General features: G+C 41.2%; 1 protein-coding gene across 1 annotated transcript; it reads right to left on the bottom strand.

The window, feature by feature from the left end:
- Positions 1–3,180: 3,180 nt before the first annotated feature.
- Positions 3,181–18,633, bottom strand: LOC308160574 (neuronal acetylcholine receptor subunit alpha-4-like; the record flags this gene model as incomplete). Its single annotated transcript, XM_080534517.1, has 7 exons — positions 3,181–3,306; positions 4,711–6,178; positions 7,409–7,518; positions 7,643–7,687; positions 8,348–8,499; positions 9,396–9,417; positions 18,214–18,633. 7 exons carry the CDS (start codon positions 18,631–18,633, stop codon positions 3,181–3,183), a joined length of 2,343 nt encoding a protein of 780 aa, XP_080390643.1.
- Positions 18,634–18,899: the final 266 nt, after the last annotated feature.

Genomic DNA, 18,899 nt, shown 5'->3' with positions numbered 1-18,899 from the left:
AAAATGGCAGCAAAAGTAATCAAAAAAGTGAACCATAGAACTAGATTCTTGTACAGGATATCCTCACTTGTCAGTAAAAACACACTGAGGACCCTATCAGGAGCTCTCATTCAATGTCACTTCGACTATGCCGTAACATCATGGTACTATAGAACCACAAAGGCCCATAAAACAAGACTCCAGACAGCCCAAAATAAACTGGTTAGGCTTCTGCTAGGCCTCAACCCTAGGACACATCTAACCGCTGCTCATTTTTTGACCCTTGATTGGCTACGAGTAGTTGACAGAGTGCTTGCACTGGGCCTGGTCTTCAAGATACGCTACACCACAAAGACACCCAAGTACCTGTCAACATACTTCCAAAAAGTGAACAACGTCCACACATACAACACCAGAGGAAGCTCCACGAACCACGTTCAACCGCGTTGCACCACAAACAAGGGGTTAAACTCGTTTGCAAACTATGCAGTAAAAATGTGGAACGCCCTTCCTATAATCTTAAAGGAGTGCAAAACACTGCCCACCTTCAAAACCACTCTCAAAAAACATTTACAGGAGGCTGCAATCCGTAACTGGACCCTCTAAATCAAAAATCAGATTAAAAGACCCGAACTACCCACTGTACATACTTTATGTTTTGTCCCCCGCCCCCACCTGTGGTGTATGTCCCCACCTGTCCTACCCGCTGTACATACCTGATGTTTTGTTGTATTGTATATCTAGTATTGTTCTTCCCATGATGGATGTATTTTTTATCCTGTAGATAGTAATAGTTATTTGTCTGTATTATCGTGTAGATAGTACTAGTTGTTTTTTTTTTCCCCTGTCTGTCTTACATGTAACGATGAATTGAAAATCAAGGACCCCAATTGAAATAAGCCAGTGGCTTTCTTGGGTTTTTATCCTTTTAGTTGACCTTGTATGTAATATGTACTTTCATGTACCTACTTCTGCAAATCTTCTAATAAAGTTTTCAATCAATCAATCAATCAAAGCCTCAGTTATCCGGGCATTTAGAGGTGAGTATAGGTAAGAATAGTAACCACTTCAGTAGTCTTTTATACTCTCAACAATAATTACAGTAATGTAACTTCATGGTTTCTATGGATGTCTACAGTGCTAAACATTTTTTATAGTGTTTTGTCTTACATTTATGAAATATGTGTAGCCTATACTGTATTGTACTTTTCAGGCAACGGAGGAGGCATGTGACGATATCCACGCAGACGCAAGCCAGGTATATTTGGTGAGCCTACAAAAAACGTTTTGCAGTCAGTTCAGTCAGCTGAACATATTTGCTTTGTTACCTTTTGCATGTGATTTCATCATTACATCCCCAGCAAGACAGTCTAAACATTTTCTTACGTCGTTTCATTTTATTTATCAGTACAATTACTGTGAGCTTTGCCGAAATAGGTAGCATTTGTGTATTCTCAGGACTCTAACAATGTTGCAATATCAACTATATGTTTATAAGTTTACTAAACCTTAAAAAATGAACCTTAAAAACAATTTCTACACAATATTATACGTTTGAATATGTAACATGCCTTCATGAAGCCAAAACATATGAACACTATTTTGTGTTTTAAATGTAGCACTCCAGTGTTTCATTGATGCTCTGTAAGAGATATTCATATGATAGCTGTATATCATTTTGGTGGGAGGTTTTGAGAAGAGATTTTGGAGTTTTGACAAAATGGTTAAGACTATTCAGTGTTGTGTTTATAGGTTTGAGAAATTGAGCTATAATTTCAGGAAATGTGTTTAAATTATTGGGAAAAACTGTAATAGTCATTCTAACCTAAGTAACTTCTAACCAGTCAGAAGTTTGGACACACTTTCCCATTCAGTTGAATGGGGAAGTTTGTCCAAACTTAACTTTTGACTGGTACTGTATATTAATTTACATGCTTCAGAGGTGGCCTGTGAGCTAGCCTGTGAGCACACTGTTACAGACACTAACAAGTTATGATTGAGTGGTATCATTAATAAGATGAGTAGAGATAAGTATCCATAAATATTTTATTTTCTTGTATGTAAAGATGATGTAAAGATACAAGGTTCAGGCCTGTTTTTCGGCTCAAATAAATTATCTACTGGCAATTTTGAAACAAACACTTTATTTTCTTGAAACAGAAGTATAATGTAAATTCAGGCTTTTAAAGAAAACAGAATGTACAAATGATAATAAAAACACAATGACATGTTAATCACATTACGTGATATTATGATGTTTTGACTCTAAATACATAATTCACACAAGCACATCAATATTTTACATTTTGCTATTTTGTGGATGAACATTTTAACTCAATAATGAATTAATTTTCATTGTTCTTGCATTTGACATTAATAATATTACATAACCAGATGCTATCATTGAGCTGGTATACAGGTGTTTGTGACTCAACAAACTGAACACAGTAGATATATTTGAATATGTTAATCAAAATCAATTGTGGTCTAATTTCAGCTAGTTCCAGAATGCTATTGCAGTTATTGAATACATTTACATTTCAATAGGTTTTACTAAGATTTTAATAGTACAAATCGTATCCATGGTCTATTTCAGTTGGTAAAAATAGACTTTGAATATATCAAAGTATCTTTAATGACATTTTAGTGTCCCAAATTGAAAACAGTATCCAACAGCAGTGGCTGTTGTCAGTCAGTACTCTGAGGGGTGTGTGTGTGTGTGTGTGTGTGTGTGTGTGTGTGTGTGTGTGTGTGTGTGTGTGTGTGTGTGTGTGTGTGTGTGTGTCTTTGTCTGCGCTTACTTGATGGGAAAGTGTTCTTCAGCAGCAGATGTAAATCAGTACAGCCTATTGCTCACTTGTTATGTGTAAGTGATGGAAGGAAGAATGTTTTCACTGCCGGCCTTTTGGCCTCATAAAGAATTCATGTGCCCAGTGGAATCAATGAAAGACATTTCACTCCATTTCTCTGTAAGTAACCTTATTATAATCTAGCCAATCTGGCAACCACAAAGACAATGACTCACAGGTTCCATTTAAAAATCAACAACAACAAAAAACAATCACTATTAGAAAACCTTTAAATAAATTGACCTATACTCACAAATTACTTTGCATTCTAACTCAGTGTCTCTTACTGTTAAACCCTCTTGGACTTTGACATGAACCTTTCCACATTATGTAATAGGGTCTTGAACAAGTTCTAGATCATTCCAGCCAGCCAAGGAGGAAGGAACAGTCCCACAGTTCCCAGTATACACACCAGTACAAACATCCAGAGGAATATCCTGTCGATAACCATCGCAACATACTTCCAGTCCTCTTTCACCTGGTGGACAGGAACAAAGACGAGATGGTCATTTCATACCTCACGGCACACATACATTTTACAGGCTGTCAATTTCTGTCCTTGAATGATTTCTTGCCAATGACTGATTTTTTTCTCATTACAAGGAACCTATCTCTTAAATGTCAGTCATTCTCAGAATGCTTATGAAAAATTCAAGGCAAAATGGTCAAGCCTTAATTGTTTCAAAGATGGGTTTGCTCTGGATTGTGCTCTTTATGCTTTGTTGAGCTTGATTGGCAGCCATATTGCTTGGTCAAAGGGATTTCATGCTCAGTAGATACCTTGTCCATCGCTATCTTTTTCGGTGACCTCCTAATCCTATAGAGAGACAACCATCTTTGCTTAGAATTTGCCAAATACTATTTACTGGCTGAGTCACAGACAATCCTTGATTACCAATTAAGAATGTTTTGTAGTTTTTACAGAAAAGCAGAATAATATATTATATGTAATGTTTTATTATATTCTGCTGCTTCTCTGTAAACATACAAACCATTTTCCCCTCAATTGTTAATGAATGTTTGTCTATATCAGCCAGCAATATAACATTAACCCTATTTGCTGCCCATTTATTTATTTATCCATTATTTATACAGGGAGATCTTACTGAGACCTGAATCTCTTTTAGTGAAGAGCCCTGTAAAAACAAGGTACAGTACATGGCATCAGGGAATAAGATAAAAGGAACATCCAGAGAGACAAAGTCATGGGGCAAAACAATTTGAAATCTACAAATTAAACCCTTAAGACATAAGCACATGCTAGATTTTAAAAATCCCATTGGTATCCTACTCGCTATATAATAGCATTGTGGTTGTGGTTACAGTGGAACTTGCAGTTTTTTCTTGCGAAGGACACCTGAAAAGACGCCGTCAAACTGAGGTGAGATCAGTGATCCGTGAAATATGAATAAATGGATTTGGCAAGGTGGAGAGAAAAGGCTCCAATCTCATTTTAGCAGAGTACCTCGATCAGAGCTTTACCTTCTAACCACGGTCTAATTCTTCAATTTCCATGAAGATTTTGTATAATTTGAATGTACTTTAGAGAAGTTCATTAAACCAAGAATTGAGGCATATTAAAGGACTATTCCTTTTCTGTTCCTATATACCTAAGTGAGACACTAGGCAGCTCTGTGGACATTTTTGCTTTGGTTGATATAATTCAAATACTTGCAGGCTTATGGACCAGACTGACCATGGATTCAAGCAATATCAAGTGATATAGTGGCCTTGATCACCTTGAATTAACTCTTAAGCCCTCTAAAGATATCTTCAAAATGGCAGTGCTACTTTCCACATTGAGAGAACACTATGTCAACAATTCTCAGTATAGGCTGAAATAAATGTGTTCTGACAGAAAAGGTAATCTCAATAAACTCACAGAGAAGTCAGCATCCTCTGCTCTGAGGTGGTCAGCGATGTACTGCACCCCCTCGATGGCACACCTCATAGATGGAGAGATAGTGGGAACCACCATGGTTTCCTGGGTCCCTAGGCCTTTTGTGGGTTCTGTTGAGGAGGCTCTAGGTAGGTGGTCTATGAGGGCCTGTCTTTTTTGCCTCTCCGCAACACCCCGGCCCCTACCACCTCCATTGGTCCCAGTCACATCTTCATGCAGGCAGCAGTACTGGAAGCTGCGGGAGCGACAGTGGTGTCCGGGGACCCTCTGGAGGAGCTCTCTCTGGTGGTCGAACATCTGTTCTTCACTGAGTGAGCACCCATTGGGCTCCAAAGTCCGCTGCTCGTCTCGGGGCAGGGTGCGGAGGGGGCCTAGTGGCAGGGGCAGAGGGGAGGAGGAAGAAGAGGGGGCAGAGGAAGGAGGGGATGAGGAGGAGGGGGAGGTGGTGTGTCCCCGCTTGAAAGGCTCCTCCAGGAGGAGGGAGTACTGGCTGGAGGGAGACCTGCAGAAGATCTGGGTCTTGAGGGGATGCTCTTCCAAGGGGAATTCCGGGGCCAGAGAAGGGGACGGGGTGCAGGCCAGGATGTTGGGGCTGTCGGAAGGGGTGGCCGGAAGCGTTTGCACCAACTGCCCCAACCCAGTCTCCACCCCTGCCCAGAAAGCCTGCGATGAGTGAACAGTGGTAGTCATGGCGGTGGTCTTGTGCATCATCTCAATCAGCTTCCTGCAGTTCTGCTTGGCAGTGGCCGGCGGACGCTTCATGAACAGGACGCGGGGTACCAGGTCCAGGAAGACACGGCGCACCCATTGGGGCATGCTGTGGGTGCGGGGCGAGCGGTGGTGCACATTCAACACGAAGACCGTGATGATGATGGAGAGGGTGACAAAGATCATGGTGAAAAGCAGGTACTCGCCAATGAGTGGGATGACTAGCGAAGTGGACGGGATGATCTCTGTGATGAGGAGGAGGAAGACAGTGAGCGACAGTAGCACAGAGATACACAGGGTGATCTTCTCGCCACATTGTGAGGGCAGGTAGAACACTAACACGGTCAAGCAGGAGATCAGCAGACACGGGATGATGAGGTTGATGGTATAGAACAGAGGCAGTCTCCTAATGATGAAGTAGTAGGTGATGTCCGGGTAGATCTCTGTGCAGCACTCGTACTTCTTGGTGTTGTACTTGCCCACGGCGTTGATGATGACCCACTCACCGCTTTCCCAATAGTCCATCTGGTCAACATCGCTGGCCATGGTCACCAGGTCGATCTTGGCCCGGTCGTAGGTCCACGAGCCAAACTTCATCTTGCAGTTCTGCTGGTCAAAGGGGAAGAAGGTGACGTCAATGCTGCAGGAGGACTTGTAGATGGCGGGGGGCATCCACTTGATCCACCCGTCGTGGAACAGGTGGGCCTTGGTCAGGTGGGTCACCGCAAAGTCACCGTCAGCACTACGGAGGAAATACACAATGTTCAAGTCAAGTAGCAGCAACCTTTTCTGTGTCACTGCTCAGTTATACAATTTCCATTTTGTGACATCCAAAATAAAATATACTGTATATACTGTATATGAAAAAAAATAAAGGAGCAACCTCTATTCATACAAATTCTGTTGAAATGAAGATGAAACCTTTATACTTTTATGAAACTTTTATAGCAATGTTGCTATTTTCAAAGAATGAATCTTGACTTTGTGGACAGCTTTTCCAGATACTGATCAAACCTACTCCTTGACTAAAAAGTAACTTTGCAGGAATGTCTCTCTTAAAGTCTCGGACTTTGTTGCACTTGTGTATTTCTCAAGTCAGCATTTGTTCCTAATCATCTACCACCAAATTCAGGTTGTATAAACAAAACACATCACACCAATTAATACCTTAATGCCATCTAATTACTGATGCATGTATTCATATTTCCTCTGGGTTTTGCAATATGAAATTCCCCTCTGCATTTTGGCTGCCGGCTGTCAACTATGAATTTAATTTGTACACAATAATAATTGATGAGCTACTCATCATATTTGAATGTTTGTTCTGGTTGATTGAACATTCGATAATTCATGTTCAATTGTTGTTTTCACGAAACTCCACACCCTCCTGTTACATAAAGGAATGTTTTTTAAGTTGATGATATTTGTTGTTGCTACTCAATCTTTCACAAACTTGTCTGGTCCTAGTGACTGGCACAACTATCAAAATAAAATTGTAAGCCACTAACCAAGCTTTGAAAAGCAGCTTACTGTCCTAATAATGTATAGAACAGTAGCCCCCATCTGTAATTTTCAGTCAAAGTGATCCATGTTTATTTGACGCCTTGAAACACATCCAATTACATGTTATCCTCAGCCTAATGTATTGCATTGTGCCATGTAATACGTTTTGTTTATGACCAGACCCATTTTCACCGACCTCTCTGACATCTATCTTCGCTAAATAAAGTTATACATTGGCCATAGGACAAAATATGTGCTGCATCGTTCAACTACAGTATGTCTTCCGCTAGTTTTTTGTCATCCCATTTGTTGAAAGGAAATTACTTAGCTATAAACCTATGTCTAGACCTGTGGATGTGCAATAGTCATAATCCAAATGTTATAATTTAGACATTAGCTTTCATAACATAACATTGTTTTTTTCATACATCAGGACACACATTACATAATTCTTATTACACAGTTTTACTTGTTATAAAGCACAATATCAGGCCTCCAGATGAGCTCAGAGGGGATCCGGATGGAGGTGACGTTCTCATACTCCTCTGGATTCCAGCGGAGCTTATAATCATTCCATTCCTGTGGAAAGAAATGGCAATATTCTGGAATCATTTCATTGATCATCCCATCACTGATAAAATCCTACAGGTACGTAAGGGATGCAAGTTGGTCATGCACTGTGGTCTATTTGATCCATACATACTTGTTTCACCCAGACATTTGTAGTCATCATCTGGTTCTTTTCGTCCTATTCTCATGAAAAGAGGGATGGAATGTATTGTTACTGCTTTATAAATAAGTTACACAATAAACAATTTAATACAGTATATACTATATCATGTATATTCTCCATGTATAAAATATGCCAGGTGAAGAAGACAGGGTTGTTTTTTCTTGAGTCCTTAGAGTACAGTATCTCCAGAGCTGAACTGTCATTTTCTCACAGGTTGCTTTTTCCCTAGGCAACATTCCCCCAACATTTCCCAGCATCATCATATTGCCTGAGACAGTCTAAAGAGCCCCTGGGATGGGCAGGCTGCTAATACTCGCCCGCGTTGACTCTTTTAGAGACAGCAGCAACCAGGCGGGTAGAGGGAGCAAGCCATTTAATTGTGTGTCAACATTGTGAGGACTGTCCCCACAAGGATACACAGCAAACAAGTTAAGTCCAAAATTGGGAGTTTATGAGAAAATGGCTGAGGGTGTGGTTGATTATTTGCATTTGAAAATACATTATGGTAAATACTCAGGTGAAGGTGAAGCATGTTGTCTTGCGTCCCTACTGTAAATTGTCTCAGACTAAACCAAGAGCAAGTCATCTTTCTGATGTGTTTTGTTGCACAATATATCATGTGTGTCAATCACAACAAGATGTTTGTGGAACCTCTGAATTGCTCGGTTTGCTCACCACGTCGATGAGCTGCGCGATGGAGAGGCCAAAGTGGACCAGCACCACATCAGAGGTGTTGGCCGCAGGTCGGGACAACTTGTTGTAGTGGGCAAACAGGTTCTTGAGCAGCCTCTCCTCAGCATGGGCCCGGGGTCCACCCAGGGGACTGACTAGAGGGAGGGAGAGAGAAAGATAGAGAAAATACTCGCACAACTTTTCTGCCTACTTTGGCTACAAAAATACAGCAGAATCTTATTTATTCATTATTCTGCCATTATATTTGCTTCCTGATATCCACGGTTGTTTTAGACTGCAGTATCTCACCCCTGATGTCTGTCTTCCAACTTGTTTCAGACTCCTTGCATCACTATAACTGTTTTTGAGGGTGATTACTATTCAAACCATCCTTCTAGTGTTTAGATTATTAGATCAATTCTTTCCATACTGTATCTCCAGCTCCTACATTTGAATTGGGTGAAAACCCATCACAACCAGTCTTTCGTCATTTAAAAATAGAGGTCTATTGAAAGTAGAGACCAAGAGGTTACACATGCAACATTGATAATAATTATGTCCCCCCACCAAAATCACATAAAAAATAGTTTATTTCATGCAGACAGCTATCATAAGGTAGCTCTCTGCATTGGTTAGGAGGTATAATCTGAAACACGCTGACCTCTACTGTACACTGTGGAATATGGTAACATAAGACGGTATCAGATGGGAGGGAGCCAATTGGAAAAGAGGGACAGGAGTTTTTTGCTGAGCCAGGAGAAACAGAAAGAAAGACGACTGAATCCTGATCTGAGGACTGTCTGTCCTGTCTCTGAGCCTGGACGTGCTGATGGAACGATCTGACGTCTCATCTCTCTCTCTCTCTCTCTCTCTCTCTCTCTCTCTCTCTCTCTCTCTCTCTCTCTCTGTCTGACACTCTGTCTGTCTGTCTCTCTCTCCCTCGCTCTCTCTCTCTCTCTCTCCCTCCCCCTCCCGCATTTTCTGTCTCTGCCGTTTGGCCCAGATGAGTGAACTCAATTACGTCCCTCCTTTTTAGAATCAGCTCACATACCAGGAGTATGACCTAATGAAGGCTGGGAACAATTAAGAGATGAGGGGAGCAAAAAGTCTGGGGTATTTATAAGCCATGTCTTTAATTATTTAAGTATCTTTTGTCATCCCATTCAATGTGTTGCATTGACTACATATACACATTACTATGATGTGCATTGCCACAAGTTTTTAGATATTCATCAGCACACACACAGTATTATGTACCTAAGTATCAATATTAAGTTGATGACATAAGACAAGTGTCTTTTGTATGCTGGCCCGACACTCGGGTCCCTTTCTCTACTCAATCAAAGCTGATGGACTGTCCTTCAGTTGCCTGAAGTCTGGCATCCTCTTCTAAGGCTAAGGATCAATAACTTATTAAATGGATATACTTTTTTTCTTTCCTTTTACACCTACGTCCAGGTACTCCACAACCTTGAGACGGTAAAGATCAACTTTTTGTCACAATATTAATAGCTAGGATTAATACATCCGTTTATTTCATTTAATGTTGACTTTGTGATTATTGAAACTGAAATATTTATCCTGAACTGTCTCGATAGCAAACAAAAACAATCAGTGTTCATAGCAGATGTTTTTGGCTTGACTTTAACCTGAAAAACACGTTTCGATTGCAAGGGGTTGCTGGTACTCTAAGACAATATACTGTAAGAGCCCTTGGATAACCTAAAATATAGTTCATACCAATCAGCATACTCTAGAAAACTATGCGGGTGGTTCGATTTGTTTCTCTGATTGGTTGAAGGTTGATCCAATTGCTTGCAAATTTGTTTTGTGCCACACCCCTAGGTTTCAGTGAGGAAGAATGTCAGACTGATACACAAAGTGAAGCAGAATGGTGAATGCAGCAAGTCGACTGGTTCCATCAGGCTAATGCATAGCCTTATTCTGTCAAACAGCACTGTAGGTCATTTGGCTTGAGTACAAAGCTCTCTTCACATAGTGTAGTAAAGATGTCCTTACAATGGTCTCTGTCCATCTGTCAGTGTTGTTTCCCTACTAACCCTAACCCTACTCGTGAAGTCACTCTCAAACTATCATAATCGACGTCTGTCTGATGATTATTATATACATTATTTGATTTAATTGTGTGCTTTTAACTGTGTTCTGTCTTTCGTTGTTTCAATCGATTCAATCAATTTAAGGTACCAGGTAGAGGAACCCAATCAAATGGAGATGCAGTATCACTGTAACCCTTAATACCCATCTGGCCTAACTGATTTTTGCTGTCAAGTGGGACATGCCATTATTTTAACTAGTTCCTCGTGTTATTTATGTTAGTAAGTACATCTACTGTAATTCTGTCCTCCTTTAATCAGTGTTTTCATTAGTCAATATTGCATGAGGAGCATATTCAAATAGTTTAATACAAGTAAAAGCTGCACCCAAATAAGTACTATAGACTATGTAATGCTTGTTGCTAACCCAATCATCTCCAGCGAATCAAGTTCTCTCTCCAAAGCAGTGTCAAATCAACACACCACAGGATAATCTGTTCATACAAATGATTTTATACTGTAACAGTTGAGTAGTTTCATGTCAATATGAAATGGAAATGTTAGTTGTTTGTGTTTTCTGTCATGATATAAAAAGAGATTTGCATTTAACAATTTAAAACACTGAAATATATAACTATATACTGTAGCATAGAAAAAGATAGACGTTACCTTGAGAGGTATGAATAAAGAAAAGTACACTCATCACACGTAAGCGTTTGGATAAATCCATAATGCTTACTCCTGTGACAATTTATTTTGGTAAGTGCCTCCTACATTTAGTGGTCCTTCTTCAATCCCAATGATAAAATCAAAAGTCTTTGAGTGTGTGTGAAGGACAGACATCTTCATCCCTCCCGTCTCAATAATCAGCTGTCTAGGGTGAGCATGAATATGAACGACCACAAGGCTCCTGCTCTGTTTCCTAACTCCACATCTCAGTCCCTCCTTGTTCCCATGGAATCCTCACCAAGTATGGTTTGCTCCCCCCTCTCTCTCTCTCTCTCTCCCCGCCTCTCCACCCCCTTTAAAGTCTCTCCCTCCTCTCCCCCCTCTCTCTCTCCCCGCCTCTCCACCCCCATAAAGTCTCTCCCTCCTCTCTCCGCTCTCTCTCTCCCTCCCACCTCTTCCCATTCCTCCCTGTCTCTACCTCTCTGAACAGCAGTAGGGTTGAACTTTAGAGACCGGCTTGGTGTTAGTTTGAGCATCCTTTAATGAGTATATGGGCAAGCTTTTCTGTGTGTGTGTCAGTGTGTGTGTGTCTGTGTGTCAGTGTGTGCGCGTGTGGTGTCTGTGTGTGTATGTGTGTGTGTGTTAGGGAGAGTGAGAGAGATTGTATTTGTATGCAGACAGTGTTATCAGTGTGTGAGCAGTCTAACCATTGTGGGTTTGTATATTTGTGTGTGTGTGTGTGTGTGTGTGTGTGTGTGTGTGTGTGTGTGTGTGACCCGTAGAGATGTCAGTGAGTAACAGCATCTTTTTGGGTTCTGTCCAGTCTCTCCTCACAATATCCTATCTCTCTCCTTTTGTCCTCAATGTCTAACTCCCCCCTTTCTTCCGCCCCCCTTCCTCTCTCACACATCTGACACACTTCCCACCTCATGTCTTATGCATTGTCTCAACTGTCTCTATGTGTTGTCTCAACTGGAGATAAAGATTCACATCTCTGACACCTCTAAATGCCCCCTATCACTCTGCTCTACAGATTTCATCAGCGTCTGCTCTTATTACCAGGAATGGGCAGTGAGGCCTTTCATATTCTCAAGAGGTGAGGAGCCATACAGCTCTCTTGGTGTTGCAAAGATATCAGATACATTGAGTGTTATTTGAGAAGGACTCTGAAAGGACCTTGAATTAAGGGTTGTCTGTTTATTTACACAAGGTCTACACAAGGTCAAGAGGAAACCACTTAAAATGTATTTTACCAAATAGAATGGATAAGGACATGAAGCAGGGAAATTTGTTCAGGGTGTATTTATTTCTTGGATACAGAGTTCCTTTTCAATACACAGAGTGCCCACAGAGAAAAGCCTCCACAATATAGGTATTGATTTTTCAAATCAAAGACACCTTCTCGAACTGGCGATGACTAACACAAACATGACAGATGAATAGATAGAATTCTCTCTCGACACACACATGGAAGATGAGTGGTGTGAGGGTTCTGACAATCTGGGAGAGTGAAGAGAATATATCCTTGATGAATAATTGTTTGCTTGGACTCCAATATGAATTTTGGGACAAAGGGACAAAGCAGCTGTGAGGATGAATTCAGGAGAAATGTCACACTTCTTAAAAAAATAAATCATTAAATAAATAAAGGACTGAAAGTACACAAAGGACCAATTTAGGCTAGGTGCGCAGACAAACACACATATGCAAACACACACACACACACACGCATACAAACACACACACAAACACACACACACACACACACGCACACGCACACACACGCACACGCACACACACACACACACACACACGCACACACACACACACACACACACACACACACACACACACACAAACAAGAGCATTGGCCACATCCACTGATGAGACAGGCCATCTGTGTGCTCCAGCCTGTTGGGGGGGCAGGTGGGACAGGAACAAAAGGCGAGGAGGGGGGTAGCTGTTTCATTAAGGGAGGAGAAGACAGAAATGAGGGGTGGGATTCACCTTTTGCACTGGCCGCCTTAATAATTCAACTGGCGTTGAGGACAGGATGACTGAGCCTGTTGGTGGAGAAGGAAGCAGATAGGTGGTGTGACCTTCCTTCGTCGGGCTGCCTGAGACGACAGGGCCCACTGACCTGTTCTCTCTGTGGTCGGAAGCAGTAGGGGGATTGGCAGCACTCCAACACTAACCTCATCTAACCCAACCTGAATGTGGAAAGGCTAATCAAAGAAAAAACATAATGGAGAATTGGTCAATTGCCATTGTACAGTACGTCCTAATGACAGATATTACCGATTGACACAACAGGTAATAATATTGTGATAGTTCTTATTATTGTCATGGTATCTGACCAATAAGCCTGGCTATGGCTGGGTAGACAGTAGAGATGGGAGTATCCATTCTGTGGAGGATTCAAAGTAGAATGGCATACACTTTCACAGAGCAACGTTGAAATATGCCATCAGACTAATAATGACTTAAATCCCACTGAAATATTTCAGGTACGACCATATCTAAAGAGATACAGTAATGATTGGAAGAGAGATAAAGCTATAGATTCTGACAGTAGTCATTAGGGGGCCCTTACATGCGAGTGTTGTTACATTATTGATGGGCCCCCAAACCACTGAAGCATCACTGGTATTGAACAGACCACACAACGTTCCCTCTGTAACCAATCTCTTTCAGGAGAGGTCCTTGCAACAGCTTGGGGATATGTGTTCACTGCCTGTAGTTGCACTCAAAGAAGCTATGTTGCGCCTGAATGAGTCACACACCATGTGTGTTCCTCAGGCATTAACACACACAGATGCAAACACATGTTCATGCCATACATACATAAATACACACCACAGGAGCAGAGGCTACCTGTCAGTCAAACAGCGGCTTTCTCGAAAAGAAGACAAAACTCAACAAGAAAAATAGTTCAACTTTGTGTCTGCTTTCGACCTCCTTTTGAAGAATTTGAATTAAATGTAACTTTTTTTTACACCATCTAGGAATATAATCAAATTATATATCCCTATTGATATAAAATTCAAATATGGCGTCATTGTCAACCATATACTGTTTCTAGCAGCATACTGTACTTTAGAATCAGTTAAATCGCAGTCATGTCCACATGTGTGTCCTATGTTTCCCTCTCTTCTGTTCTCCTCTCTATCATTCTACATCCAGGTGTCGTCAATTGGCCAATCATTCCCGTCAATCATCATTCCCATCCCGTCCAATTAGGGGGCTGCCCATCTGCCAATCGGAGGGCAGTCCGTCTGTTTAAATGTTCCTCATTGTTCCTCATTTAGGGCTTTCACACCACCAAGGAACCGTGCTGGTTCGGGAACGCGAACCTAATCTGGAACCGGCCGGCGTGTTCAGACCGAAAATAAATTGGTTCGGAGCCTGAAAAGTTGGTTCGCAGCTGGAACCAGAAAATAGTGGTTCTCAGTCCGAACCAAGAAGGAAGGAGACAAAATGTAATCTAATCTAAATCTAATCATTAGTGTTTAAAAAAAATATCTAAAGTTTCTCTCTATCTTCCTCACATGCTCAGCAAACACATGAACACCAACTTCGTAAGCCATTTCTATTCCAGTAACGGAGCAGCTGGACAGTAAGGGAACGTGTTTAGAAAGTGTCTTTTGTTATTTTTCATAGAAAATTGTGTTTATTTCAGATACTTTAGTGGAAGATATTATCCTCATTTCCAGTGAAGTAGCTGCCATCTTGTTGTGACATTATTGTTTATCCCGCCCCTTCGCCACCCAATGTTGATGATGCGGATGGTTTCGGTTACACTGGTATGAACATGGGCTGGTTCGCCAGACAGCACCAAGGTTCGGAGCTTCCAGAAGGGGAACGGGAATGGTTCCTTGGCGGTGTGAAAGCCCTAAGTAGTGTCAGTCGACTGGTTTTGTGTTTGGTTGTGTTTTGTTTGTTGTCAACTCTTAGTCTTAGTCTCTTAGTTTTAGGTTCTTTGTGTTAAGTAGCTTGTACGTACAATCACTTTAGTAGTGTCTTTTGTTATGGTTTAAACTTGGTTTGTCTGTTCATTTACTTAACATTGAACATAGTTTATTCCTAGTTTGTTTTGTCACACGTATAGCCATAGGAAACAGGAGAGATACCCTTGGGAATACATTTCATCACGTAGACTCACTTATGTTATATACATCAGGCAAAGGAGTGGATTTGACACTTGCTAGGGTTTCACTTTATTTTTGATTTCTCTGAGTTGGCACCGCTCATAGTCTACCTGTTGTCCTGTGGCTTGTGTATTACCACCACCACTATTATTGTTAATAAATCATTGCACCTTAGTTCTATTTGTTGTGGTTCATTATTAGTTTTTCCCCCACAGTAAGGTGTGGTACATACACCTTTATGTGCGGCTCCCCCTACAACCCTAGACGTAGTGCCATAACAGCTGGGAGTCGTAACAGTCAGACACAGTTGAACTAGGTCCCTCGGGCTATGCAGATTATAGCCAATCCAAAAGCTATTTGGCCAAAGAGAAATATGAACATGCTCCCATGCCAGCCCCAAACATACCTGTACCAGCCCAAGGGGTGTTCTGAGTTGGCCAGTGAACAGGTACTAGGACAGGGCATCTGCATGCTGCATGCCATCTGTTGCCCCATAGAATACAACTACTTTACTAACAAAGGACTAGAATACTGACTGTGTGTTAATATTAAAGCAGTTGCAGGTAAATCGATTTCTCCCTCTAAAGCCAGAGAAGAAAATGTTATCCATTGTCATGTAGTGATAAGAATTCATAACTTGTCTTCGAACCAGAGATTCCATTTGCAAATCACTGGACAACACTGCACCACCGGGGAAATGGATTAAACCTTGAGTAGCTACATTACATTCAGACCCTGATTAAAGTCATTTACGGATGCTATATTGTCTCTCCAATAAGCGTCACTGACAAGTTATTACAACTAATGTTCAAGAGCAATAGCATTCTGATGACAGACAAAATCAATAGCCTGCACAGATTTATAATAGAACTAAGTACATTATCTACAAAATACATAAATAAATATATGTGTGTTGCTTAAAAAGTGCTGCTGCTCAAAACTCAGTTTTTCAAGTATGGAGAAAAGAGGTTCAGGACAGCAAGCTCCTTGGTCAAAGCATAATATCACATCACATTCCACAGTGTTGTGTGTTCTATGAACTTGTGTTGTCCTAGTAGCTATCGATAGTCATTACATTTAAGTTTAGTAAGATAAAATAATTCCCACTTATTCTGTGCAGTGTAATATTGCAAGGCCTTGATCTTATAGTAAGACATTTTCAGCTAACTGAAAAAACAAGAATTCCAGTAAAACCACAGATATTGTTTTTCTCTCAAGTGAAACTGATTAAGAAATATAAATGGTATTGATGGTTTCTATTGGAAGGTTTCTTTAAAAATGTAGATAAATACTTTCTATATAGCTACCAAACAATAATGTACAAATACTGTAAGTCCACATCTTAACAGTCAATAAATGAACATCTATATTTTGTTATTGGAATTTAATTACAGATTTCTTGGAATGTATTTTGCTGATAGACATTATACAGTATGTAAATTGACAATCGCTGTAGTCATATTAGTATTTTTCCTGAAGTCACATTATTATAACAGTACACAATGTATGTTCCAATTGAGCTCACATGAGTGCCTGTTATAAGCTACTTTGGTCACCTAAAAATGTAGTTCCATAGTAGAAGTTGTGTTGAAAGTCAGAAGGGTCCTAGACTTATTGTTAAATGTGAAGCATGTAGTTTTGCACATTGCTGGCCACACAGAAAATGTGAAACTGTACATATGTTATGTTTTCTATAAGTGACAATTGTGTGCATGTCCTTCTAAAGTAATACAATGTACAATTCGTACATGAAGGTCAATGCTTGACCACAATTGAAAGCTCTACAGTATCATGGGATCTTGTTCCTTGATTGCTACCAATTTATCATGGCCATTAATGAAATAGAACGGGTTGGTATTCGTTAGGTTATTGCAGAATTGCTTTTCAATGACAGTTACATTAGCTAACAATGAACATTGGCTCCACCCCGTCCTGCATGCTTTGCTGAGTCAGTGTTTTCCTTTGGACATGGGCAAAGCATGTTCTATTAGTCTCTTTTTAATGGGCAGCAACTGTACACCAAATATGTCCATGTCATTTAAAGAGTGTGGAGTGAATATATTCCAATTATTTTGCCATCTGATTAACATTGTATAGGTTTTTAAAATCTCTTTCTTTCTCTCTCTCTCTCTCTCTCTCTCTCTCTCTCTCTCTCTCTCTCTCTCTCTCTCTCTCTCTCTCTCTCTCTCTCTCTCTCAAAAATCAATTACATTTCAATTTAAAGGGCTTTATTGACATGGGAAACATGTTTACATTGCCAAAGCAACAGGTAAATAAAGATAACTTACAATAAAAATAGAAAAGTGTGGACATTGTAGTTTAAAAATATGAATACAAATAAATAAGAACTGTGTAATCATGTACAGAGGTGCAATTAGTGCAGATAGTTATTTACAGTCTTTATGGTGGTTGTGTTCCATTGGACGTCCTTTTACTCACGTCACAACAGCTTACAAATCTTTCTGCTGTCTTTACACATTGTTGTGCTTCACCCAGCAGATACGGCAGTTTTTTGTCATTAGCCATGTCTTCAAAGTCTTTTTGGGTGTTAGTAATCTGTGGGAAGTATGTGTCTTTGATGTCTTTGGTTGGCTAGTGGTTAAAAAGTGCAGTTCTGTTTCCACCTGTGTGTTGTATTCAATAACCTTCAGACTACAACGTTTATTGTAGGCTCACACATGGCTCTCACAACAACAACCTGTAGTCTATCGGGGTAGCACCACTAACTGTGTGTGTGTTTTAAAGGTACAGTCACAACTGATGTGACGCATACATAACATTTACCCCCCCCCCACAGGAAACCAAAAGAACACAGTGAATAACATATCACTATTATTATTATTATTATTATTATTTTCTAATCCTTGATGAACTGGGTAGACTGCCAGTCACCAGCATAGCCATGTGGATTATTCTGCCACTGAACAGGCTATGCTCTAAACCTCACCCTTGGGAGTCATCAGTCCATAGTGTAGCCTCTTCAGTATGCTGGTCTGACCCGGGCACGGGCTGGACGAGCCTCTGGGCGAACCCCGGCCTCAACCAGTTCAGGTGGGTGCCCAGCTGGGCCCTGCGGCTGTTCTGGGTCTACGATGGGAGGCGATGCCACCTTCCGAAGCCGGCTTGCGTGCCACCGTGATCCATCGGCCAGGTGAAAGGTGGCTGGCCCCAGCTGAGTGGTGACTTTCATCGGCGCAGACCAGAAGGAGAGAAGCTTGTGGTCCCGGTTAGGGCGGCGAATCCTGACCCAGTCCCCCTCTGTGAAGGGAGGTGTTCTCACCCTCTGTCTTTTGTCGAACCGCTGCTTCATCCGACGCTGCGCATCTGCGTCCCTGACGCTCTGGCACTGTGCTGCTGCTGGCGTGGCGACCACTGGGGCCCGTAGCCGATTCAAAGGAAGCTGCAGCTCACGGCCCATCATCAGGAGAGCTGGGGAGCTGCCTGTAGTTAAGTGCAGCGTTGCCCAGTAGTGAAGCAGGGTGCGGAGCAGCGCGGCTGAGAACGGCAGGCCATCTGCCAGGTTCTCGCTCTATACCAAATCTCTTTCAAATCTCTTTTCTTCAGATTCAAGACTGTGGTGCTCACCTACCGGGCAGCAAAGGGAATTGCCCCCTCCTACACGTCTCCTCCTACATGATTGATGGATACATGATTCACTTACTTAGACAAATGTATTTGTTGCTT

Source organism: Nansenia antarctica, assembly GCF_963989245.1.
Source record: "Nansenia antarctica genome assembly, chromosome: 6".
NCBI lineage: Eukaryota > Metazoa > Chordata > Actinopteri > Argentiniformes > Microstomatidae > Nansenia > Nansenia antarctica.
This window is presented reverse-complemented; position numbering and strand designations above follow the sequence as displayed.